Here is a 21,364-nt window from a genome sequence, read left to right on the forward strand (position 1 = left end):
TCGGCACATCTTGCCAGGTCGGAGCCCCCCGGGACAGCAGCAGAGCCAGCACTAGAGGGGCCACAGCCTGGGAAACCAGGGTGTTGCACAGCTTCAGCGGGAGCTCACCCGGAGCAAGAAACCTGCCTGGGGGCTCGGTGTGCCAGGGAGCCCGCAGGAGCGGCTGCCGGCGGCAAACCAGCCCAGAGCGGCCAGGGAGTCACCGCAGGAGAGATGCAGGGAGAAAGTCCTGTGGAAACCTGGATGAGTCCTGGCAGGACAAGGCCATGGTGCAGCCAGCCGCAAGCGCTGGTGCATAGAGACGCACCGCACCACGCTGGCCAGGAAGTCGCAGGGGCGATGGCCAGGGAGCGGGGGACATGTGTGCCATGTTCTGCCTGCAAGCCAGCTGGCACAACACACACAGGACGACACAGGGATAAATCTCAGGTTTGATGCTCCAGGAGTGGGCCCAATGGGCGTTTTTTTTTCTAGCCCCCCCCCCCCACCCCAGACGTGTTAGCCTGCAAGAGTCAGTGCAGCGTGCTGGGCAAAACGTAGCAGCAGCTTCAGGGCAGCGGTTACTCCCGGGCCAGGAGAGCTGTGCTGGCGAGCCCCCAGCGCTGGGCTGCCAGAGGGGCTCACGGCGAGCCGAGACCATTGCCCTTGGCCGAGCAAACCCAGCTCTCCCGACACGCGGGGCAGCTCCGGGAAGGGTTACGATGCTTTCTCCCTTCCGCTTTGGCAGATGCGCCCGCAGCCACGCTGGTCCCCGGGAGCGACGCCGTTTCGGAGGGGTCTCCCGCTGCCACAGGTGAGCGGAGTCTGGTGCCGGAAAACACAGGTTTGTGCTGGCAAGGGCCGGCTGTGCACCGAGCCCCGAGCCTGGCTGCTGCAGGGAGCAGAGCCTTGGCCCGCGGGACACCGGGTTTTCTCTAGGCAGCAGCTGCCCCCCGGCCCCCACCCGCAGGCCGGCGGGCGTTTATTGCCTGAGGCTTCCTTCGTGCGCCTGCCTGAAAGGGCCGAGCTCAGCCCCAGCCTTCGCGGTTTGGCTGGGGTTCGGCGGCCCTTGCAAGTTTCGTTCAGTTTAAAGCCCTTCAAAATGGCGACCCAAGGCGCTCTGCCGGCGGCTGGGCCGGGCTGCGTGCAGGGGCTGGGCAAGGTGGGGCTGGGTGCGGGGGCCGGGTTGGGCCGGGCTGGGCTAGGTGGGGCTGGGTGCGGGGGCCGGGCCGAGCTGGGCTGGGCGGGACTGGGTGCGGCGGCCGGGCCGGGCTGGGCGGGACTGGGTGCGGGGGCCGGGGTCCGGGCTGGGCTGGGTGGGGCTGGGTGGGGCTGGGTGCGGGGGCCGGGGTCCGGGCGGGGCGGGGCGGGGCGGGGCGGGGCTGGGCTGGGCTGAGCGCCCCCCCCGGCCGGTGTCCCAGCGCGCTCCTCTCCGCCCGCAGGCGCCCCGGGGGCCGTGCCGCCCCCGCTGCTCTACGCTCTGGCGGCCGCGCCGGGCGGTGCCGCGCTCGCGGGGCTCCTGGCCGCGCTGCTGCGCCGGCGGCGGAACAAGGCGGGTGAGCGGCGGGCGGCGGGGGCAGCCCCGGTCCGGGGGGACGGGCGGGACGGGCCGGGCGGCGGGGGCAGCCCCGGTCCGAGGGGACGGGCCGGGCGGCGGGGGCAGCCCCGGTCCGAGGGGACGGGCGGGACGGGACAAGGCGGGTGAGCGGCGGCGGGCACGGGCCGGGCGGTGGGGGCAGCCCCGGTCCGAGGGCACGGGCGGGCTGAGCGGCTCTCGCCACGGCTCCATCCTCGTCCTCGACGTCCTCATCATCCCCCCAACCCCGTCCTCCCCATCCATCTTCCCCGTCCCCATTCCTCGGCCCCGGCTGGTGCCATCTAGGGAGAGGCAGGGCAGGAGGGTTATTCCTGAAGGTGGGAATACCTGGGAGCAGCTGGGTTTGTTTTTTTTCTGTGGCACATTAATCACAAATACATTGATGCACATCTTTGATTCTTCTTTTTTTTTTTTTTTTCCAGAACCTCTCTATGAAGTTGCTTTGTGAGTACAATTTTTCACTGGGGACGTTAAGGAGACTTTGAGGGCATTGCACTGATGTCTGTTTCCAAAAAGCCTCTATGCCCAGTGAAAAGCCAAAGATTTCTTTGAGTTGCAGGGGGGAGACCTGAAAACCTTGACAGCCCGTTTAGACAGCAGGATGAGGACGTCAAGGTTTTAGTGCAGGGGGCACAAGAGTCCGTGCTTTGATATGTTAGAATGAGAGAAAGATATCCCGGGTCCTTCACTCTGCCTTACAGATGCCATGGGAAAGCTGTTCTCTGTAGTAAATTCCCAGCGTTATTTCACAAAGGCCAGGAATTCTCAGCCCTTCCCTAGAGATAAATTCCTTCTATACCTGCCCTTCTCTTTAAGAAACACATCCAAGTGCTTATCTAAGTATTATTTTGTGCAATTCCTATTTACTTACAATCATACAAATGTATCTTCTGCCTTATCCTAATCTTAGCCTTTAATCTTTTTGTGCTACTTTCCTATTCAGCGACACATCTCGGCCATCTGTAGCCTTACACCTGTAGCTTCCTAATTATTACTGGTAGTTACTTTTTAAAGGCTTTTGAGTATAATGTGATAATGTCATGAGAGTTTATGATACCAATGTTAACAGTTTATTGCTGCTTTTTGTGTGTGTAATTATTTTAATGATATTTTCTAGTGTCTTTCAGAGCCTCCCAGGCCCTCACTAGATTAATATAAATTTTGCAGTTCCACAGATTATGTGGTAGATCTTGTCTTTGACTAAAATGTAAATCAAATGGCTTCTGATGTAGTTGTCCTTCTCAGTAATGTCTCTCTGTTGTTTCAGCCATAGCACTGCAGATGACACGAGACTGGAGACTGATGTGGAAGTCCTTGTCAAGTGCCTACACAGGGAGACAAACTGTAAGACTGAAACATCCAATGACAGTTTCACCATGAAAGACAGTGCCCATGGCGTCAGGAAAAATCCTGAGTATGAGAACTTTGTACATGTAATGGAATCAGAATATTAAACAGAAATAATTTAGTAGAGTACCAGCTTTTCCACATGTGCAGCTGTGCAAGGCTGCAGATACTAAATGGTAAACTTTACCAAAGGAAACTCTTCTTCCTGTCTGCCTTCTGCTCTGATACCAGTCTCCCTGCTTTCTCTAACCCAGGGGAACTGCATAACCTTCTTGGGCTTTGGCAAATGAGGCCCTGCCTGTGCAGAAAGCCTCAGGCAAGTGGTTATCTACCTACTTTTATAAAGCAATTAATTTCTGAGCAGCCTGAAGGACTAGATGAAGGAAGAGAGGATCTGAAGGAGTGGAAACACAAATGTCTGCAGGTCACAGTGTAGCTGGGTGCAATGCTGCTACGCACGCTGCACTCTCAAGTGCATGTTCCCCTGTCAGGACATCCCGGGCTGCAAGGAGCCAGGGATTGTGCTGGAAATGGTCGTCTGCTGGCTTTTACAGCTCAGCGGATGCTGGCTGTACCTCCTGCTTGTCCTTTAGTCTTTTTTCTTAGAGCATGGTGAAGGGACTGCGGGGGCGTGTTGATGCCCCAGAAATGTCATTTTTGCTGTCAGGCTGGAGCTCACTGCTTAGAGGAAGAGGGAGTGGCCCTGTGGATGTGAGCCTCCGAACTGCCACCCTCTGGTTTTCTCCTGGAAAAGCAGAATTGGTGTTGAAGGAAATGCTACCATTTTATTTTTACAGTGTGGGGGCCTGAGGCTTAGTAAAATAGGCATTTTGGAATAGTGATTGAGCACGGGACCTCCCTGGACACAGCAGACTGACACTGATTCCCTCTGTGGGACACGAGTCAATCTGTCTTGTTACAACAGAGATGGTGATGCTGACCTATGTTACGGGGATGCTGTGAGTGCTCCTGTTTGTAAAATGTCTCAAAAAGTGCTTGATTAGCACAATGTATTTTCTTTCCCAGGGCAAATACAAAAGCCTTCAAAGGATTTTGTTGCATATGAATTCTGGTATTTCACCATCCAGCACCGTCATTTCTCTGTTGCTTGCAAATTTATACTTTTTCTCAGTCTTCTGGTTTAATTCTGCAGAACAGGTAGGGGTACAGTCATGGCCATGGTTTGACTTGGAAGTTTGAGTTGGGTTTCCCTTTTAAAGAGGAGAAGACAGGAGGCGGGCATCAAGTCAGCCCATAGAGGCTGAGGCCTGGAGTCAATGGAAAAACTCATTTCAGTGAGCTGGTTAGAAGCATCAGTGCTTCAGCTGGGCACATTTAGGGCTGAAGGTTTGCCATTGGCACCTTTCTTCCAGATGCTTCAGCTAGTTCTAGTTGGTTTAGGAATGCATCACTCACAGCAGGGTGCAAAGTGTTACGCTATGAATTGCTGTCGGAAGTTAGAAGGACTCAGAGGATGCTTAATACTGAGTCTTCCTTCACTGCCAGTGGAAGGTTAAAGTATGCTCAAGAGCCTGAGCAGAGAGGTCATCTGAACAGGATTAAACTTGCCTGTGATTTAGCTTGGGAGTTAAAAATCCTTTCCTTTAATTTCTTGCCATTGCTCAACACATTGGTTTGCTCTAAAAAGCAGATATTAAAAAAAAAAAATGTTCTGCACCTCCCTATATATTGACTCTCAGAGACCCAAATCAAATATTCTCTTCCAAGTGGAAAATAGCTCCATGGCCAAGCTGGGCAATGGCTGAGGTTAATGAAAGCGATGGGTTTTTGTGTTACAGACAGTACAAGCTAGCCCTCCTGCTTGAGATGAATTAGGACCTTGGAAATGCAAAGCATGGCCGTGTAGCTCAGGAACCATCGTGTGCTTTGTGCAGTCCTGACCAGGAGCTCCCCGACTGGGAGCCCAGTGCTAATGGGGGGCAGGCTTTGCTGTGGGGCGTGCGGTCCATCACTGCTGCTTAAACCCACACCAGGGTATTCCTGGATCTCTGGCAAAACCAGAAAAGAATAAAAGTTTCTTTTTACAAAAGCAGCAGGGCTATGTGCTTAGCTGTTCTGCCTTCAGCTGAAGCGCGTTTCCTGCAAATACCCTCCGTTACTCAACAGCCTGGTTTGCTTCCTCACCCTCAATGATTTGTATCTGACTGTGCTGGGGTGCTGTGGGGGTCCCCTGCCCTCCCTGCCTGCTGGACCCTCGGGCAGCGGCCCTGTCCTGGGGGCTTGGCAGGTGGAGCAGGGGGCTGCCCCCCTGGCTGTAGCAAAGCACCTTTGTAGGAAGAGTTATGGCTTTTATTAAATGAGCCAGCGCAGCCGGGGAGCACAGGGAAGCAGATGAGCGCTGGGTGGTGCAAGCCCTGCTCCTTGGCACTGACTGGGACCCACGTGGCTTTTGTTTCCGCTGCCATGGATTTTCCTGTCCCAGGTCAGCAGCCCAATACCAGGCTCAGGTAGCTTTCTGTGGCCTGAGCCCGGGGGAAAAAAGCTTCACTTTTACTTTTAGTGCTCTGAATTAAAATGACTCCACTTCTTCAGGACCTTAGGTGATTATCAGGCAAGATCAGAGAGAAAAGGCCCCTGCCCGGGCTACAGAGGTTTCACAAACCCAGCAATGGACACGCAGGGATGGTTTGCTGCAGCACCAGGCTGCAGGCAGCAGCGAGCAGGGCCTTGGGGAAGTCATGGCAGTGCCAGGCCCACCCCAAGCACCAGCCGGAGCTCACAGACCTGGCCAGCTCCCCGTCCCAGCTGGAGAAGAGGGGAGCTGTGCCCTGACCAAGGGTGAGAAGCACAGGGACCATTGGAAAAGCGTGTGAGGATCTCCTGTGCTTTGCGGCTGATGTGAGGCAATCCACCCCTCACAGCGGTGTGTTTGCTGTAGCCAGCACACGCGCTCGCAGAAGCTGGCCTTGGAGACACCAGGCTGGAGCAGCAGCCGCTGGTGGCAGCGGCCTCAGGGTGGTGCAGAACAACAGAAATGAGGGGAATGGGGCGCTGCAGCCATCCTCACGCAGGGCAGAAGTGTGTGGTGCACGGTCGATGCTATGCGGGAAGGGAACTGAAAACCTCTCCGCTTCCCCATCCTCACCTCAGCAGATCCAGGCCCAAAACCATAGGACATGGCACGATCCTTTCCCCCCGCCCCAAGTGCCATTCTCATTTATTTTCATTTAGCCTAATGTTTTATGCAATATTTCCTGCCCTTATAAGCTCCCAGTTCCAAGTTCCCTCATTGTTGAAAAACTTTTGATTCCTCCCAGCACTGATATGCTCTGAGGAGGTCTGGGCAGCTTCCTCAGAAGACCTGGGAGAAGCTGCAGAGGAAGAAGGCAACAGCAGTTAGGACAGGGGTAGCAGATGAGATGTACCTCGTGTTGTCACTGCCTCTAGTTTGGGCAGCAAAATAGCTCTGGTCATAAGCAGCAGAACAGTGGAAACACAAAAAGCCTCTCTCCACTGCCGAGGTTCTTGCTTCTCTCCATGCAACAAGCATGTGATTATTGTTTTATTTGTATTTTTGGCAAGTTTGGTAGTAAAACCTGTTGGAAACAGAACATTTTTCTTCTGAAAGTCACAGAGGGCTTTGCTGTGTTGGAGCACTGTCAAACGAGAACTTCTCCTTTCCTTGCACTGGTCACTCACCCAGTGACATGACTCAACTGCTGAGCGCCAGCTCTGCTCCAGCACAGAAAGGAAACCTCAGCTTCCGCCCTGAACTACACTGCCTCTAAAAAATGCGCTATTTCTAGTGGCCAGCACAATGTCTTGAGACTTGCAGTTCCCCTTGCTTCAGAGTGACTGAAGTACATGTACAACAGAGAGGACCTGTTGGCTTTTACACTTGTTGGGTTTGCCCTGGTCTTCAGGGCCCTTCTGAACCTGCCGTTCTCAGCAGGGAGAAGGGAGGGGAAGTCTCAGAGAAATGCGTCCTGCCAGAATTTGATATTTGTTTTTGTAAGAGAGGAAAGGGTTAACTTTCTTTCCCTTCCCCTCAGACATCTAGAGGGAACTGAGGGCTGGGGCCTATTATTTAAAAAGCAGAAGGGCAAACTACTAAAAGTAAAAACTGGAAATGCATGAGAGAACAATGAAGAGCATAAGTGAACACTTGGCTAGCTGTGGCACAGAAGAGTTCAGGTCTGTTGAAACCTTGAGGCCTGCGATGGCAGAAAGGGCTGGGGCTGACACAGCTGCCTGCTGCATTAAGGATCCACTGGGGACAAAACAAACCCTGAAATAACAGACTTTGTTCTCTTTTGAAGCTGACCTCAGTGATAAAGAGCAGGGTGATGTCTGTGAGTCATGAGTAGGTGCTTGAGAGAGACCACGGGAGCGTGAGTCACAAGGAGCAGGACCGTGTTTGTCCGGCAGCGCACAGTAACCTCTACTGATAGGCGCTGTTTGAAAAGCAGAACAGAATTTGCTTAGGCAGTGATATGCATTCATTGGTCCCAGTTTTGTACAAACTCCAACTTCTTCAAAATATTTAGCAAGAAGTAGTTGCAATAAAAAGCCCAAAAGCTTAATATTAAAGTTTATCAATATTCTAAAATATTACAAAATTTTCTGCTGGTACTGTCCTAAAACAAGCCAGTAGGGTTTGGTTTTTTTTTTTTCTTAGTTTCTGAGTTTTCAGTGTTAAATGCTTTCAGAGAGTTTAATTTGTGAAACTGGGCTGGGCGCTCCCCCTCTGTCATTCCCCCCAGCCTGAGATAGCTCAAGTGTAGATCCGATACGCTACAAGTCAGTTATTAGAGGGAATTACTTTAACTAAATAGCAGAAGTGCAAGTGCAAGAAAAGCAATAGGCAACCTTGCTGCAAGTGTTGACTAGGAATAACCATCTGAAAACAAGGAGTCTTCTCCAAACAGCAAGGCTTCAAGGAGAAGCAATGGACTCTGTGGCCTAATTTAAAAACAGATTGAGCAAACATGTATTTTTCACTGGTGGCTAATGGGATAGAGGGAAGTTAATCAGCAGCCTCATTAGTTTGTATTCCAACTTCAAATGAAAAAAAAAGGAAAGATTCTGTATTACAGATAACGCTACCCTTACCCATAATGTTATGATTATAGTTGCCAGCATCCTTGTTAACTGAGCAGGAGTATTTGTTAACAACTGGCTAGTTAATGCTGTGGAAGAGAACGGCTGCAAAGAATAAGGAGCCGGCGCCTAATCCTCTGCCTTCACAATGCAGAGGAACTGTACCAGCACCACTCTGTGCAGACTTGCCGTTAGGAGGAGCACCCCGATAGGCGCTTGTGCAATTGGGGTGGGAGGGAAACCTGACAGCACGGGAGCCGACTCAAGCGTTCAGTATGGACGGGTTGTTCGATACCTCGCTGGGTCTCTGGAGAGGAGCAGAGCACAGGCAGGAAGGCTCCCACCTGAGCCGGAGGAAGGAGCCGGTCCCTTGGTGTGCCGCCGCGTTGCTCAGCAGATGCCTCACTTGGGGTATTTGACAAACTGACACTCTGCACACTGAGTGTCGGACTCAGCTTGTCAAATACACGCAGTGCTGCACCACAGCTCTCGGTGGGTGTCGCAGAGGTCTTCCCTGGGCTGCCATCCTGGGCAAATGGAGAGGAACTTTGTTAACTTCAAAGGCTTTTTCCAGTTAGCAAAAACCATCATTATCCCACCTGTATTCCCCCCTCCAACACTTTTCTTTGGGTGAGAGAGAACCACACACGGAGGCACTGCCTTCTGCTGAGGAAAATATCCACTCTATTAATCCAAAGGCTGAAGCTCTGTGGAGCTGAAAATGACGCTGAGAGCTCCAGACTAACCTTCTGCCTTAGCTGTACAGCTACACTGGTGGCTTGAAGTATTGACAAAATGTCCGCGCAAACACTCAGACATGCCGTTTGGGCACAACATCATGAAGACCAATGTCTCTCTAGATACAGAAAGTCTAGACAAAGACCCAGAGAACGTATCGCGGGGGAGCAATTTCGCATTGGGCAGAGATAAGGGCATGATAATCGAACAGACTTTTCACCACTTTCATCTTTAACCTCCTAAATTTAAAGATGTTGTTCCGGCTTCTCACATTTAATTCCTTCTATTTGGGTCCCCGCGGTAATTTTGCATTCGAGCAGTCACACACGCCTGTGTGCTTGTATCATAAGGTACTTCATCTAAGTGCCTTATTCTAGATACATGAATCCTTGTCTTGGTTGAGGCAAGGTCAGCTGCCAGCACTGGCTTCAAGTCCAGCGCCATGCATTCACTTTTGCAACAAAAAGCGGCCACAGCATCCTCTTATCCCAGCAAGCCCCAGTCCCTGTCCCCTGCCTGCCCGCGGGAAGCTGCACCGTTAGGCAGAACTGCTGTAAGGATCGTGATGCTAAATGAAAGCCAAACTGCCATGAAGGGAAACAATGAACTTCAGGAATGAAGTGAAACTTTCTCGTTTTCAGACTAAGCCCCTTCTGCTTCATTTCCAGCACGCAGAAAAAGCCTCTCCAGCAGTAAATGGAGCTTTCTGCCCCAATACGCTGACATAATCCAGCCTTTAAGGGCAAACGCATCCCCACCCCCCATTCCTTTGCACGAAGACCAAAAAAATGCCACTGGCTCCCCTATTCTATTAACAAGAGTGTGTATCAAATGCAGAAATGCACTTAAAAGAAAATTAAATAACAAAACATACGCAAGAGAAGATACTGCTAAGTATTACTGTGCTCTGTGTCCTTCAGAATTGACCCTTCAGAATCTGAGTCTAAAAACAGATTTGAAATTCTGATACTGTGCAACTCTCCCAGAAAAATTCATCGTGGCTCCTAAACCACACCCATTCTGCACAACACTGTTTTAATCGCATTCATATTCTCTGCAGGCCAGGCCCAGACACAGCTGAGTTTTAAGCACGGTGCTTTTAGCTTCCTTCCCAGTCCCAATTTTAATTTCACGGGAACAGCAGCATCAGTTTCTGAGAAAGCAGCTGCACTATTTTTAGTATCAAAATGAAAAACTAAAATGGATATGTTAATTATATTTTGGAAGGTAGACCATTAAGACACAAAAGTAGAATGCACCTGAAGTATATTATCAGCATCCTCCAGTAGGCAATTTATTAACCCTTTTCTGTCTCTAACTTCTGGGACTCTATTTTATACAGATGATCATCGGATCCAATCTAATACTACACACACAGAAACATACCTGGAAAGGGCAAGGGTTTTTTTAATGCTAAAGCACAAAATAAAAAAAGGTAATGTCAAATACATATTCCTTATACGTGCTCCAAAACCAGCAGAGAGGGAAATAAGATTTAACAGAATGGGTCAGCTACAGCTGTAAAGATAAAATCAGTTTCTAGACTGGGTTACTACAAAGGCTTTGCAATTCTCACATTCCCCCTGCCCTCCACGTTAGGCTTTTGGTGAGATGTAGATAGCAAGCGGTTCTTTGTTCTGGCTTCTAACTCAGGACGAATTTCAGCCCTGACAGATAAAAGTATGTTGCAATGGATAAAAGCAGCATGTGTATTTCATGGGCATGAGAAAACAGTGTTAATAAGTTGATTTAAGATCAGGCTAGCAAAAGACATACTGGTTTAAGCACAATTAGAACTGATTTCTGTTGTCTCTCAAGCTCTTGCACCACAGTAGTGATACTCTCTGCAGTACAAAGCGGTCAGGCACCAGCCGTGGGAGAGGGGCACCAAGCTGTCTTTGGGGTCCCAGGCCTTCCCTGTATTTTGTTACCTTTGTGCAAATGTTTTAATGGAGCCAAGGCTCTGGGTTAACATTTCTTAACCCAAAATACTCTGATCTGTGGGTTTTAGCAACAGACCAGTCAAAGACGCCTGGGTCCTTGTCTCACGTCTGTCAGTGCAATTGGTCAAATGACTCTTCTTCCACATCAAACTCTGCTGTACCATGAAAAGTAAAAGTTAACAAGCTCTGAATGGTTAGCGTTGCTGATGTTAATAAAGCAGGGATGCGTGCTCTCTGCCTGAAAACAATTTTCTGTGAGAGTTAGACACCTCACACTAATGAGAGCATAGGGGTAAAAAAAGAACCTGTCATCCCCAAAAGCACTCTCAGCCATATCAAAGTGTGAAGGGGAGGCTGCACAAAGAACGACCAAGCAGGCTCTTCAGCAGGTATCCCTGACCAGACCTCCCTCGACCTCAGCACTGATTGCTAACAGTGGAAGATCTGGCCTTGAGAGGGAGAGGAAAAAACCAGAAAAAAAACAAGACAGCACTGCTTCTGCAATTGCAGCTTAAAATCCCTCATTGTGGCTTTCTGAGGGGAAAAACAGCTACTTGAAATGTTGCTGTCAGCAACAGATAAGAGGAGGGTACAGGGTGGAGATAATTCTATCAGCAGATGGGAATGGAGCTTGCTACCTCGCCCGGTAATGATAGTATCTGATCTGAATGGATTGGTCATTGTCAGAGTTTCTGCTTTCAAACTGAAGCGGGTATTTCCAAGTAAAAGCTCAGTGTCGTAAGACAGACTGAGCAATCAACTGCATACTCTGAGGGGAAAACAGAAAGAGCTGTTCCTCCTACATTCTTCAGTCTCCCTTATCCAAGTGACAAAAAGCTTCGGCTTCCCCCCCAAGCTGCATGTCATCTCTCAGGTATTTTTACAGGGCTGTCAGACTGCTCCACAACTGGTGATGAAAATAAATGAAAAGTAAGATTATTGGACAGACCTGACTCTAAACCTACTAACAGCACACATGAAAGCGTGGCTGCGGAGTCGTCACACGCTGAGTAGCAGTGCCCCAAGGTGCAGGCTGCGGCCATTTCAAGACACGCAATCGTTATGCTGGATTTGAACTGGAATCACAGCCCAGACAAAGCAAGAATCCCCACAGTGGGCACCGGGGTCTGCTGAACCCCCGGCCATCAGTAACCTTGGGGCACGCTTCTCCTAGGAGCTGGAAGCCTTCACTGTAGCAAAGCCAAACTGGATGCCATCCTGCTCCACACAGGATCTTCCTGTGCTCCCAGCCCTGCAGCCGACACTGCTGGGAGCTTTGCCTGACCAACGTTGGAATATTTGGCTCAGTAAGGGCAATCTCATCTATCAGGCAGGCTGCAGGAAAGCCCGGAGCCGCAGCCCGAAGGGCTTGCTTCATCGTGGGCAAGCCGGGCCGTATACCCAAACATAGTTCTCTGTAGCACATCTGCTGACTTGGATGAGACATGAACAATTCAAAAACAGAGCAAGAGGCAAAATGGTGCTGCCAGTTAATTAGTAACTCCTGCTTCTTAGCTGGCAGGTGCCAAAGCGGCTCCGTGGCTGCCTGCTGTGCTGCCCGGAGCAACTGCAGGCTAAGGATGCTAGTGCTGCCAACGAGGGAGCCTTCTCAGTGGTATACAAATCACTTCTTCCCCAGCATGAGCAGGGCAATAGCACTGCAGGGCACTATCACAGCTTTTGTGACACCCTCGTCCCTGCTCTCATTAAAACCAGGAGGGGATGCCCTCTCCCGCTGGCTCTAGAGCGACTGGCAGGTCCCTTGCCACCTCACCCCGGTCTTCCAGCTGTCTTTGGGCTGCAGTTTACTGGATGGTATGGTGAGCAGCTGCCTCGTCCTCAGGAAAGTTCCTGGAAACTGTGATCCGGCAAGTACGGCAGTTGTCCCAGCTTTGGAAAGGACCTAGGTGAGAGACAGCCCAAAGTGCTTCAGTGAGGATTGTCCCCAAACAACTGCGGGAAGCATAAAATCAGCCACGTTCCCACCACCGCCACCCATGCTACCCTATCACCCCAAAACCCTGCAGCTCTGTGTAGCCTGTTTTTTTTCCTTACTTTTGTCGTAAGACTAAAAGCAACCCCTCCTTGCTCAGCTCAAGTTGGACGTCCCCTCTGCCTAGCCCTGCTTCACAATAAAATTCTACTCCATCTTGTCCTACGAGTCCCAACTTCCTCTTCAAATCTGCTCCAGAAAGTGAAAAACGTCATTCAGCACTCTCCCTTGCAGAGAAATATGCCCCACTTCTAACAAGAAAACACACGGTTTCATACCTCATACCTCGAACCTCCCCACACCCTCCCGCTGCTGGCGCCTCAGCCTCGCTGGCGGGCTCCACCAGTACCACTGACCGCTCGCCCACGCGACTGCACACCCCTCCTGGGAGCCACCGAACGCTGCCCTCCCTTCTGCCCCATGAGGAAATGCCAATATGCGGGTGCCCTTGTTTTGCGCAGTCTCCAGAGGCACACAGCTGGCGCTCGCAGAGCCCTCATCCTCCTGACACGGGGGTTCAGACCCCAGATTTTCCCGGAGTCCCCAGGAGCACTCCATCCTCTCCTGGCAGGCAGCCATTCGCAACAAAAATCTGCCCCACAGAAGGGCCCGGAGGACTGGCCAACCCACCGAGCAAACCGCCGGGAGCAGGTAGACCCGCTCTGGCTGCAGACGCCACTGATGATGGGGACATTCCAAAGCCAGATCCAGACTCCAGGCCTGAGCTGGCCATACTGGACAGAAAGGCACAGTGCCGGCTGCTGTCCCGGCTGCCCCATGGCTGGGGGCACAGAGCCCGTCACATGCGCAAGGTGCTGATCCACCAGCTGGCAAGGAGGAGCGAGGAGGTTGTGGGTTTCAGCCACAGCTGCAGGAATGGCTCACGAGGCCGGGAACCAGAAACGCTGCAACCAGTGCCTCATGGCTCACCCAAAAGCACCCAGGAAGGGCCCAATAAACGCCCCCATTGCCTGGCAGCCACCAGCTGCATGCCCTCCCACAGCCGCCGCACCCACCTGAGCCTTCAGCCCCAATCCCAGCACACTGGACTCTGCACCAAAGACTGCTCGCACCTCCAGCGCCCAAAGGGAGGGAAGAGGGTGTCCACCGTCCTGAAGCCTCCAGGACAGCAAGAAAAGGAGCTGAAGAGCCTGCTTGTGCCCGGCTGGGACACCGTCTCTCCCTGGTAAAGCCCTCCTCCATCCTGCAACTTCCCCTGCTCTTTGTGTGCTGTCTCATCTATGACTAATTTAGACCAAAATCTCCCCAGTGCCAGCACTCATCTGCAGCATGTGCGTGTGTGTGAGCTGGGGGAGCACGTGCACGAGCACCCTGGTACCAAGGAGGGCTACGTACACATCGCTATCGCTATTAATTGTAATTCACCCTCACTAATGAATCACGGTCCCTGGCTGGAGCGGGCGGCGCTCGCATCCCCTATCCTACCCCTACCAAAGCGCACCGTGCCCACACCACTTTTCCCTTGAAAGATGCCAAAAAGCTCTTCTGGCTCAGGCAGACGTGCTCCCAGCACCAAGGGGAGGCACTCCAAACCCGAGCCAGCTTCGGTCCCCCAAACCTCAAGGTGTAACGCGGGGCTGGAGGACAGCTTTCTGCGTTGCCAGGAACACCAACACCCCATGAGTTTCGGTGCCCCAACCCCTGTGGTCCTCTGGGACCTCTCAGAGGAGAAACATGAGGTCACTCCTGAGGGACCGATCCTCCCCCGTCCCCAGCCACCCCTTCCGCCAAGCAGGACAGGGAGATGGCACCTACCGTGCTGAGCCAGCCTGGCCTGAGGTGGGCAGGGCCGGCAGCGTGGGGCCGGCACCGGGGGCCACGCTGGAGGAGCGCAATGGGGGCACAGCCCAGGCACACAGCTCGTTTTTGAAGGGGCCGCTCCTCCTTCGAGAGGAAGCTGCGAATGGGGAAGATAAGGCTGAGGTTAGATAACAGGAAATGTCTGGATGTGAGTGACAACACGTCCAGGTTGTGAAAGCCACTCTCCCCATCCTGCTGCCGGGGTGCAAAGCTCGCGAGCGGGGCAAGAGGCAGCTGGGGGAGGGCAAGCACCTCGCGCCTTCGCCCTGTGCAGCCATGTCACCTCAGCAGGCCCGGGCCCCACGCCGCTGGCGGCCGCCCTCCTCACGCCCAAGCTGAAGGCAGCACAGGGCAGGTCACCAGGGAAGGTGTGCCAGCGGCCGCCCCAAGTCCGGCCACCTCGCAGCCACCCAGCCCCGCACGCCCGGCTGCGGAGGAGCCACGGGGAGGGCTGGGGAGGCAGGGACCACCAGAAAGGCTTTGGCTCGGGGAACGGGCTCATTCCCCTGCTCTGCCGAGAGGGATCTCTTGCCCCTCTGGTTGCACAAGGAGCAGGGAAGCAGGGCTCTGCAGCCTGCGCAGGCGGTTTTGCTCAGAAGGGTCCCCACAGGGCTCATCTCCCTTTTGAACATGCAGATGTGGGCAGCAGTGCCTGTGTTCCTCTGCTCCCCGGCACTCACACGGGCAGACAGGGCTTCGCTTTCCCAGTCACGGCGCCTGACAAAGCACCACCGCTGATTCTCTGCTTCTGCCGCTGCCAGTCCCTCCGCACACCACCCGCATCAGCTGAGCCCCGTCTCCGGAGCAGCTCGACACAGCCCAGCCACAGCCCTCGTGCAGAACAGCAGACACCAGTGTTTTGTTTAGAGTTGCAACCAAAGCAAGTTCCGCTGTTTCTCACCTCCCGTGCTCTCCCAGACTGCCCGCCATACTAGGTGCTCCGAGGCACGCGCCCCATCCTCTCTCGGTGCTGTTTCCATCTCACCTGGCTGGGAGCAAGACGCATCAGCGCAGCGCTGGGAACAGCCGACCAGCTGCCTGTGCTCGAGCCAGCGGCATAACGAGCAATGCAGAAGCCAAACCGATTCAAGCAAAGGCAGGCATTTCAGAGTGATATTCCCAGCCTCTCTAGGCCAGTATGGCGTACAGCATATTTTATAAAGCCAGGACTTATTAAGAATATGTCACTCTGTGTCTGCATTATCCCAAACATGTTTGCCATCAGCTAGCACCAGTGTGATGGAGACTGGGATCCTTCTCATAGGACCAGTTTTTTCACTCCCAGCTCTCAGCTGCTGCCCTTTCTTCCCAGTTTTTGCCTCTCCAGTTTTCCTCTTCTAGCCTCCCCGCTGCTCCCTGGCTCTGCAGCCAAACCGCATGGAGATCCTCTGGTGCTTGCCACCGGGGCCTGCCTTCACCCAGCAGCTTTCCGTTATCAGCACGCTTGGGCTGCAGCCGCATATTTTATTATGTTCCTGCAGATCCATGATCGGGAAAACACTTATGGCTCCAAGTAACCATGCACGCTGAGCTCCCCAGGAGCGCTCACCAGCCGCTCCTCAGCGCCCACGCAGACGCCAGTGAGGCCCAGCCTTCCTGCTCAAAGCACAGCCTGGCCCTTGCGCCCAAAGGATAGTTAGAAAATGAGGAATACAGTTACTGTCCAGTTCCTCTTTCATCTGCCTGTGTTTTAAAATATACAGTATAAGAGGAATGGAAAGGTCTGGGTGATTTTGGTTTGGTTTTACTTTGGTTTTAGTCAGAGGAAAGAAGTAGGTTTGTTTACGTCGTTTGCATCTTTTTTCCTAGGCTTTCTTTTTCACTCTCTCTTTCTCCTACTTGTATCCAAAAGACTTTGAAATGGGAAAACATCTAGGTTAAGGTTTATGGAAAGAAAAAAGGGCAGATGCTTTATTTCCATTCTTTGTGGGGACGCGGCACAAAAAGCGCTGAAAAATAAAGTGTTCCGTCACTCTTATTGAAACATAAGTCAGCACCATCCACACCCGCTAGCCTAAAGTTTATTTATGTATGTCAGCATGAGCTTCAGTCAATGAAGACTTTCTAGCAAACAGGCCACCACCAACCTGAGCCTCATTGACCGGGACAGCAGGAGACCAAGCATCTTCCTCCAGCCAGGACACCCTGCTTTGCGCTGCAGGCCAGTACTGATGTCCAAAGCGCACGTTCCACAGCAAATGGATTTCCTCCATAGCTTGCAAATGTCACCACACTACCCCACTCTGTGCAATAGCCTTGAAATTGCACTCAACATTTCCTAATCAAGCGATTTTTTTCAGTACATTTGCAGCACGCAGCTCTGCGGCTTGCTCTAGGAAGAGGAAGAAAGGAGGGAGAGAAGCTGGGGGGATTACGGACTGCCGACAAATACTGTCTCAGAGGGTTCTGCACCCTGTTCCCCAAACCACAAAATTTCCTTGGAAAACAACTTTTTAAAAGTGGCTAAAAGAGGTTGCACAGACCTTTTGATTAGCATGCAGCAAGTCCTCTCACATTGTAGTTTCCAGTTCTTATCGTTTTTACCTGCCGTTGGGTAAGGCACGAAGGATTAGCAGGTTTGTACTGGACACAAACAAACTGGAGCTGGTACTACAGCGGTGCTGCTCTGCAGGCATTAATCCGTACCAGCTTAGCCAAGGCCAGGTGAATGCAGAGTTTGGTCCGTTGGTCAGCATACCTTCACAGGATGCCAGATTTTTCCTTGGGACAGTTCATTGCACAAATATCTTCAAAGCTTGAAGAAATACTTCTCTTGATGAAGGAATTAAAGTTATATGTTACCAAGCCAGGCCTGATTCCGGTCATCGGTGACTGTATGTCATTTCAGTTTGCTCAGTCAACCCTGTTCTGCCATCCAGCAGCATCCAGACTTGAGGCCATCAGTTTTGGAGCCACCGTATGAAGAGATGCAAATACAAACTATTAATATATGAACCTCAAAAATACCAAACCACACTTCCTCAGGTTCTTCTCCCAGGTGAAGAATGCTATTTACTCCTGCATTGGCTAACTGTTTAAGTATCATTTCCAAATTATTTTCCTCCATCCTTGGGTCTTGGGGAGATTTCAGATTAAATCTCAAAGAGCCACTTGCTACTGGACTTTCTCCTGAGCTGTCTCTGTGAACTGCAGTTGCTGACTTGCCCTGCAGCAGGGCGCTGGTGCCGCAGGCTCTGAAGAAGCCAGAAACAAATCCTCCAGCAGTCAGCTCTAAACACTGCCCTCAGCAATTTGTCCAGATGTTGCTGGACTCTGACATTTCTCAACATTACCGGTGCTGTTTAGGCAAAGCTGAGGGGTCCAGGAGAAAAACAGTACAAAGAGGGTCTTCCACATGAGTGACCATAGCGGAGTGAGGGGAGGAGGAAATGGGAGACCAGGAGCAGCCCTGAGCCTTACATCTGGAAGCACTCATGGTGCTGGATTCTCTAGGGAGCAAGATGGGGTGAGTGTTGTCACAGCTCCTTCTCTCCAGAAGACTGTTGATGAAGCCACAGCTTAGCTCTAGGCACTAAAAAAACCTACAACAATGCAGGAAAAAATGACAACTATTCCTTGAAGGCTGATCTCTGCACGATGGAGGAACTCACTGGGGAGATCCTCCCGCAACCCTGGCCTCTAACCCCTGCAGCTGGGCACTGGGGAGAAATCTCTTCAGCCAGCAATCTAGGTCAGAGACATTGCATCCTCACCACCAGCCTGCCTGTGGATGTAGGACTTCATCGCTCATCTGCCTGCTTGCCAGTTCCTTCAGCAAAACGCACGCTCAGCTGAACCCTGCCTCACTGGCTAACAGGGGCTCTGAGTCGCGTGAACACCTTGTTTCCATTGCCATTCTTTACCTCGCTCACAAAAAGGACAAAAATCAACACACCACGAGGACCTTCCAGTGTTGCTGTAAGTGACATCTCCCTCCCTTCCTGCCCTCTTTTCAGGCGGGGGCACAGCAGTGAGAGTCAGAGGCTGGACTGCAGCAAATGGAGGATGTTTCTGCTCGTGGCTGATTAGGTGTTTGTCACTTTTATTTTAGACCTCTGGTTAAGAAAAAAAAAGAGACTGAGAGAAAAAGAAAGACACAAACTAGGAGGTTCAGAGCTGTTTTTCAGATGGACAGTGACAGATAAGAAAACTCCGCTAACTGTCACAGCCATTGAATGACCCAAAAGACATCCTGAACAGCACACGCTATTAATAATAGCATACAACAAATACTAGTAGTGTTAATATTGTCATTCTAAAGAAGCAGAAAAATAGCACCCAGCAGAGGTCAAGCGGGTTCAGGTAGCTTGGGTTCATTCTTAATCTATCTTAATTAGTACATCTATATTTTTATGAGTAGAGGAAAACCAGACTTCCTTCTGTTTTCCCTAAGTCTGCCATCCCTGTTCAGTCAAGACCAGTTCTCTGCTGACAAGTGATGAGTAAAAATCACAGCCTTGCCTAGAGGTTTTGCCTCAAAATAAGCTCATATTGCAGCCATCTATCTCCTTAATTCCAGTACATCATTGAAAAATAAGGCCATATTTTCCCATATTTACTCCCTCAAAGGACTAACTTTTCTCTTGCAGTAATCTTGTTATGTGGACCTGCACTTTTTTCACTGCTGATGCCAATACAGTTACTTCATTCACATTATCCCTGATTCCAGTATTCCAGGCCTGGATTCTCTTAAGACAGCCAGGGATTCACTTTTTTTTTTTTTTTTAACATCAGAAAGTTTTACAAGCAGTTAAGTTGTCAAGAAGACAGGATTGTGCTGATACTTTTTCACAGACAATGAAGGCAGAGAGGAATTGTGCTTCTGATGCTAATCGTTGTCTTTTACTGCCCACGCTAAATTACTTTTCTCTGCATATTGCTTTCAGAAACCATGTATTAGCCAAGTTTCTCTGCTGCCAGATTCTGGAGATTTTATCAAATTAACATCCTGGGCACAAAGCACTGCTGATTACTACGTGGCATAGCAAGCTGATGTTAACCTCACACACTCTTGCTCTGCCCCTACGGTCTCTGAACTATACCAGGCTCTCTCCTGCATGGGAATGGATCAGAAAAACCAGCTTTGCCGAATGGCCTTCCAAGGGGGTTGTTTCAGACTGCTCCCCTCCTGTTGCTCAAGGGGCCATCGATGGCAAAAGCAATTGGGAAAGTTGGGAAAAAAAACCACATCAGGCCTTTTAAGTTCAGAGATACTGCTTCTGAAAGGCTCCCGAGTCACAGATAACTGGAGTCTGAGGCTGCCCTAGAGAGATACCAGTTGCCCTGTCCTTCCATTCTTCCCTTGGCATCTGCTGCTGGCGAACCCCAAGCGATAGGGTGCCGGGTTGGCCAGCCCCTTGTCTGACTCTGGGCAGATGTTCTGCGCTTCGGTTAAGCCTGAGAAACAACTGCAGAAACAACACGGGACCAACAGTGCCAGGAATACCTACAATACCAAAATGGTGAGTTTATCAGTCCTGCAGTCCCACAGGCAGCCACCGCAGCGTCGCCAGGATGCTAGCATTTGCCGTTCTTGGACCCTTCGCTTTGGGCTTCTGGGAGGAGGCAGATGTGTAGTTTATCGCCCACTCTACTTTTAGCATGCAGAGGGCATTTCAACACTGCTGCCTTTGCTTGCAGAGTCATCATCGTAGGGAAGTACATGACCACTAGGCTCCAGCTCGCAGCTAGCGTGCTGTGTTGCTCAACAGTGACAGTTGGGTTTACATCAGCCAGCAGCCTCTGTGGCAATGAAGTGCTTCCCCAAGACCACAGCGGCTCGTCAGCTGCAGAAGCCATTGTAACAGAACAAAAGGGGGTGTTGCCATACAACATACATCTGTCTCTCGGCCATGAGGTACCACACTGCTGGGCCTCCCTGTAACCACTACATCAAACATCTCCTCTTTGGACACAGGAGATCTTTACAGCTGTTGTCCCCAAAAACCAGCTCTCACAGCAGGATCACCTGCTTCACCAGACCTCTCCACAGTGGGACAAGAAAAGCCCAAACAAAATTGTGTGGGTTGGCATAATTGCCAACAAGTTTTGTAAAAGTGGGAGCCTTGTTTTTCATAAGCATTGCCTTGACTGCCTGCAATGTTTCTCACCCTTCCCAAGAGTAAAACTAGATTTTGAAAGAAGATCACAGTCCTCATAACCTGGGCAGCCCTTTCTCTTCTCCTGAGACTCTTAAGAGAGTATTCATTAAATCATACGCACCCACACTACAACTGAGCTGGGACAGACCCACCAAACAGACTGGAATATCTCCAACACCCAGTATCTACTTCCAGCACATCTTCCCTTGCGTGATGGAGCTCTTGAGGCATTTTCCACTCCAGTGAAATTCCATCAACACACCTCTTCCCACTGCAATGCTTCCTGTGATTCTGCCTAAAGCAGGGATGCAGGCTGAAATGCCAGCATGTAGAAATTGGGAATTTCTCCCCCTTTCCCAGAGCAGCTGAGTTGCTTGACATCCTTTACGCAGTCAGGTATGAATCAGACTCCTTCAGGGAAGCACACGGGAAAATAAGAAAGGAAAGAGGTTTTATTGAACCTGATGGTTTAATCTTATTTCAGGATGCGAACACCAATGAGCTTTGAAAACCCTCAGTCTGAAGAGTTCAAACATATAAACAAACTGATGTCTCCTTTCAAAGCAGCTTACGGAATATTGCACAAATCCAACAAGGCACACAAAAAGTGTATTTTAAACAGCGCCGCAGCTTTATCCAGACAGTGAACTTAACACTTGGCACCGAGACAGACAAGAAATTGCCCATCAGAGCACATTGCCTGAGCAAGCTATTCGCGCCGGAGCACCCATCGCCCCACTGCACAGGGTAAAACGCCAGCGGGCAACCAGGCGGGCGGTCTGCA

At 51.3% G+C, this 21,364-nt stretch overlaps 1 protein-coding gene and 1 long non-coding RNA gene across 4 annotated transcripts in view; one reads left to right on the forward strand and one right to left on the reverse strand.

Moving 5' to 3' along the window:
• The window catches only part of LOC104486635 (V-set and immunoglobulin domain-containing protein 4-like), a 39,966-nt gene that overhangs the window by 4,435 nt on the left and 14,167 nt on the right, over positions 1-21,364 (forward strand). For 2 of the 3 annotated variants that reach the window (XR_015259711.1, XM_086756470.1), the window contains exons 4-7: positions 728-793; positions 1,422-1,535; positions 1,999-2,020; positions 2,844-2,990. Coding sequence is in view for 2 of the 3 variants with exons in the window: in XM_086756470.1 (XP_086612596.1) it covers positions 728-793; positions 1,422-1,535; positions 1,999-2,020; positions 2,844-2,990 (349 nt within the window). In the remaining variant the exon portion in view is untranslated. Of the gene's footprint in view, positions 1-727; positions 794-1,421; positions 1,536-1,998; positions 2,021-2,843; positions 4,977-21,364 lie in introns of those variants that run through there. The other variant, XM_086756471.1, reaches the window with a different exon arrangement.
• On the reverse strand, positions 6,434-10,759 carry LOC147599441 (uncharacterized). The gene is made up of 2 exons (XR_015259712.1): positions 8,280-10,759; positions 6,434-7,846 (listed from the first exon to the last, which is right to left on the reverse strand). It is a non-coding gene; the product is annotated as an uncharacterized LOC147599441 (long non-coding RNA).

Source organism: Chlamydotis macqueenii, chromosome 11 (genome assembly GCF_036417535.1).
Source record: "Chlamydotis macqueenii isolate bChlMac1 chromosome 11, bChlMac1.mat, whole genome shotgun sequence".
Classification (NCBI taxonomy): domain Eukaryota; kingdom Metazoa; phylum Chordata; class Aves; order Otidiformes; family Otididae; genus Chlamydotis; species Chlamydotis macqueenii.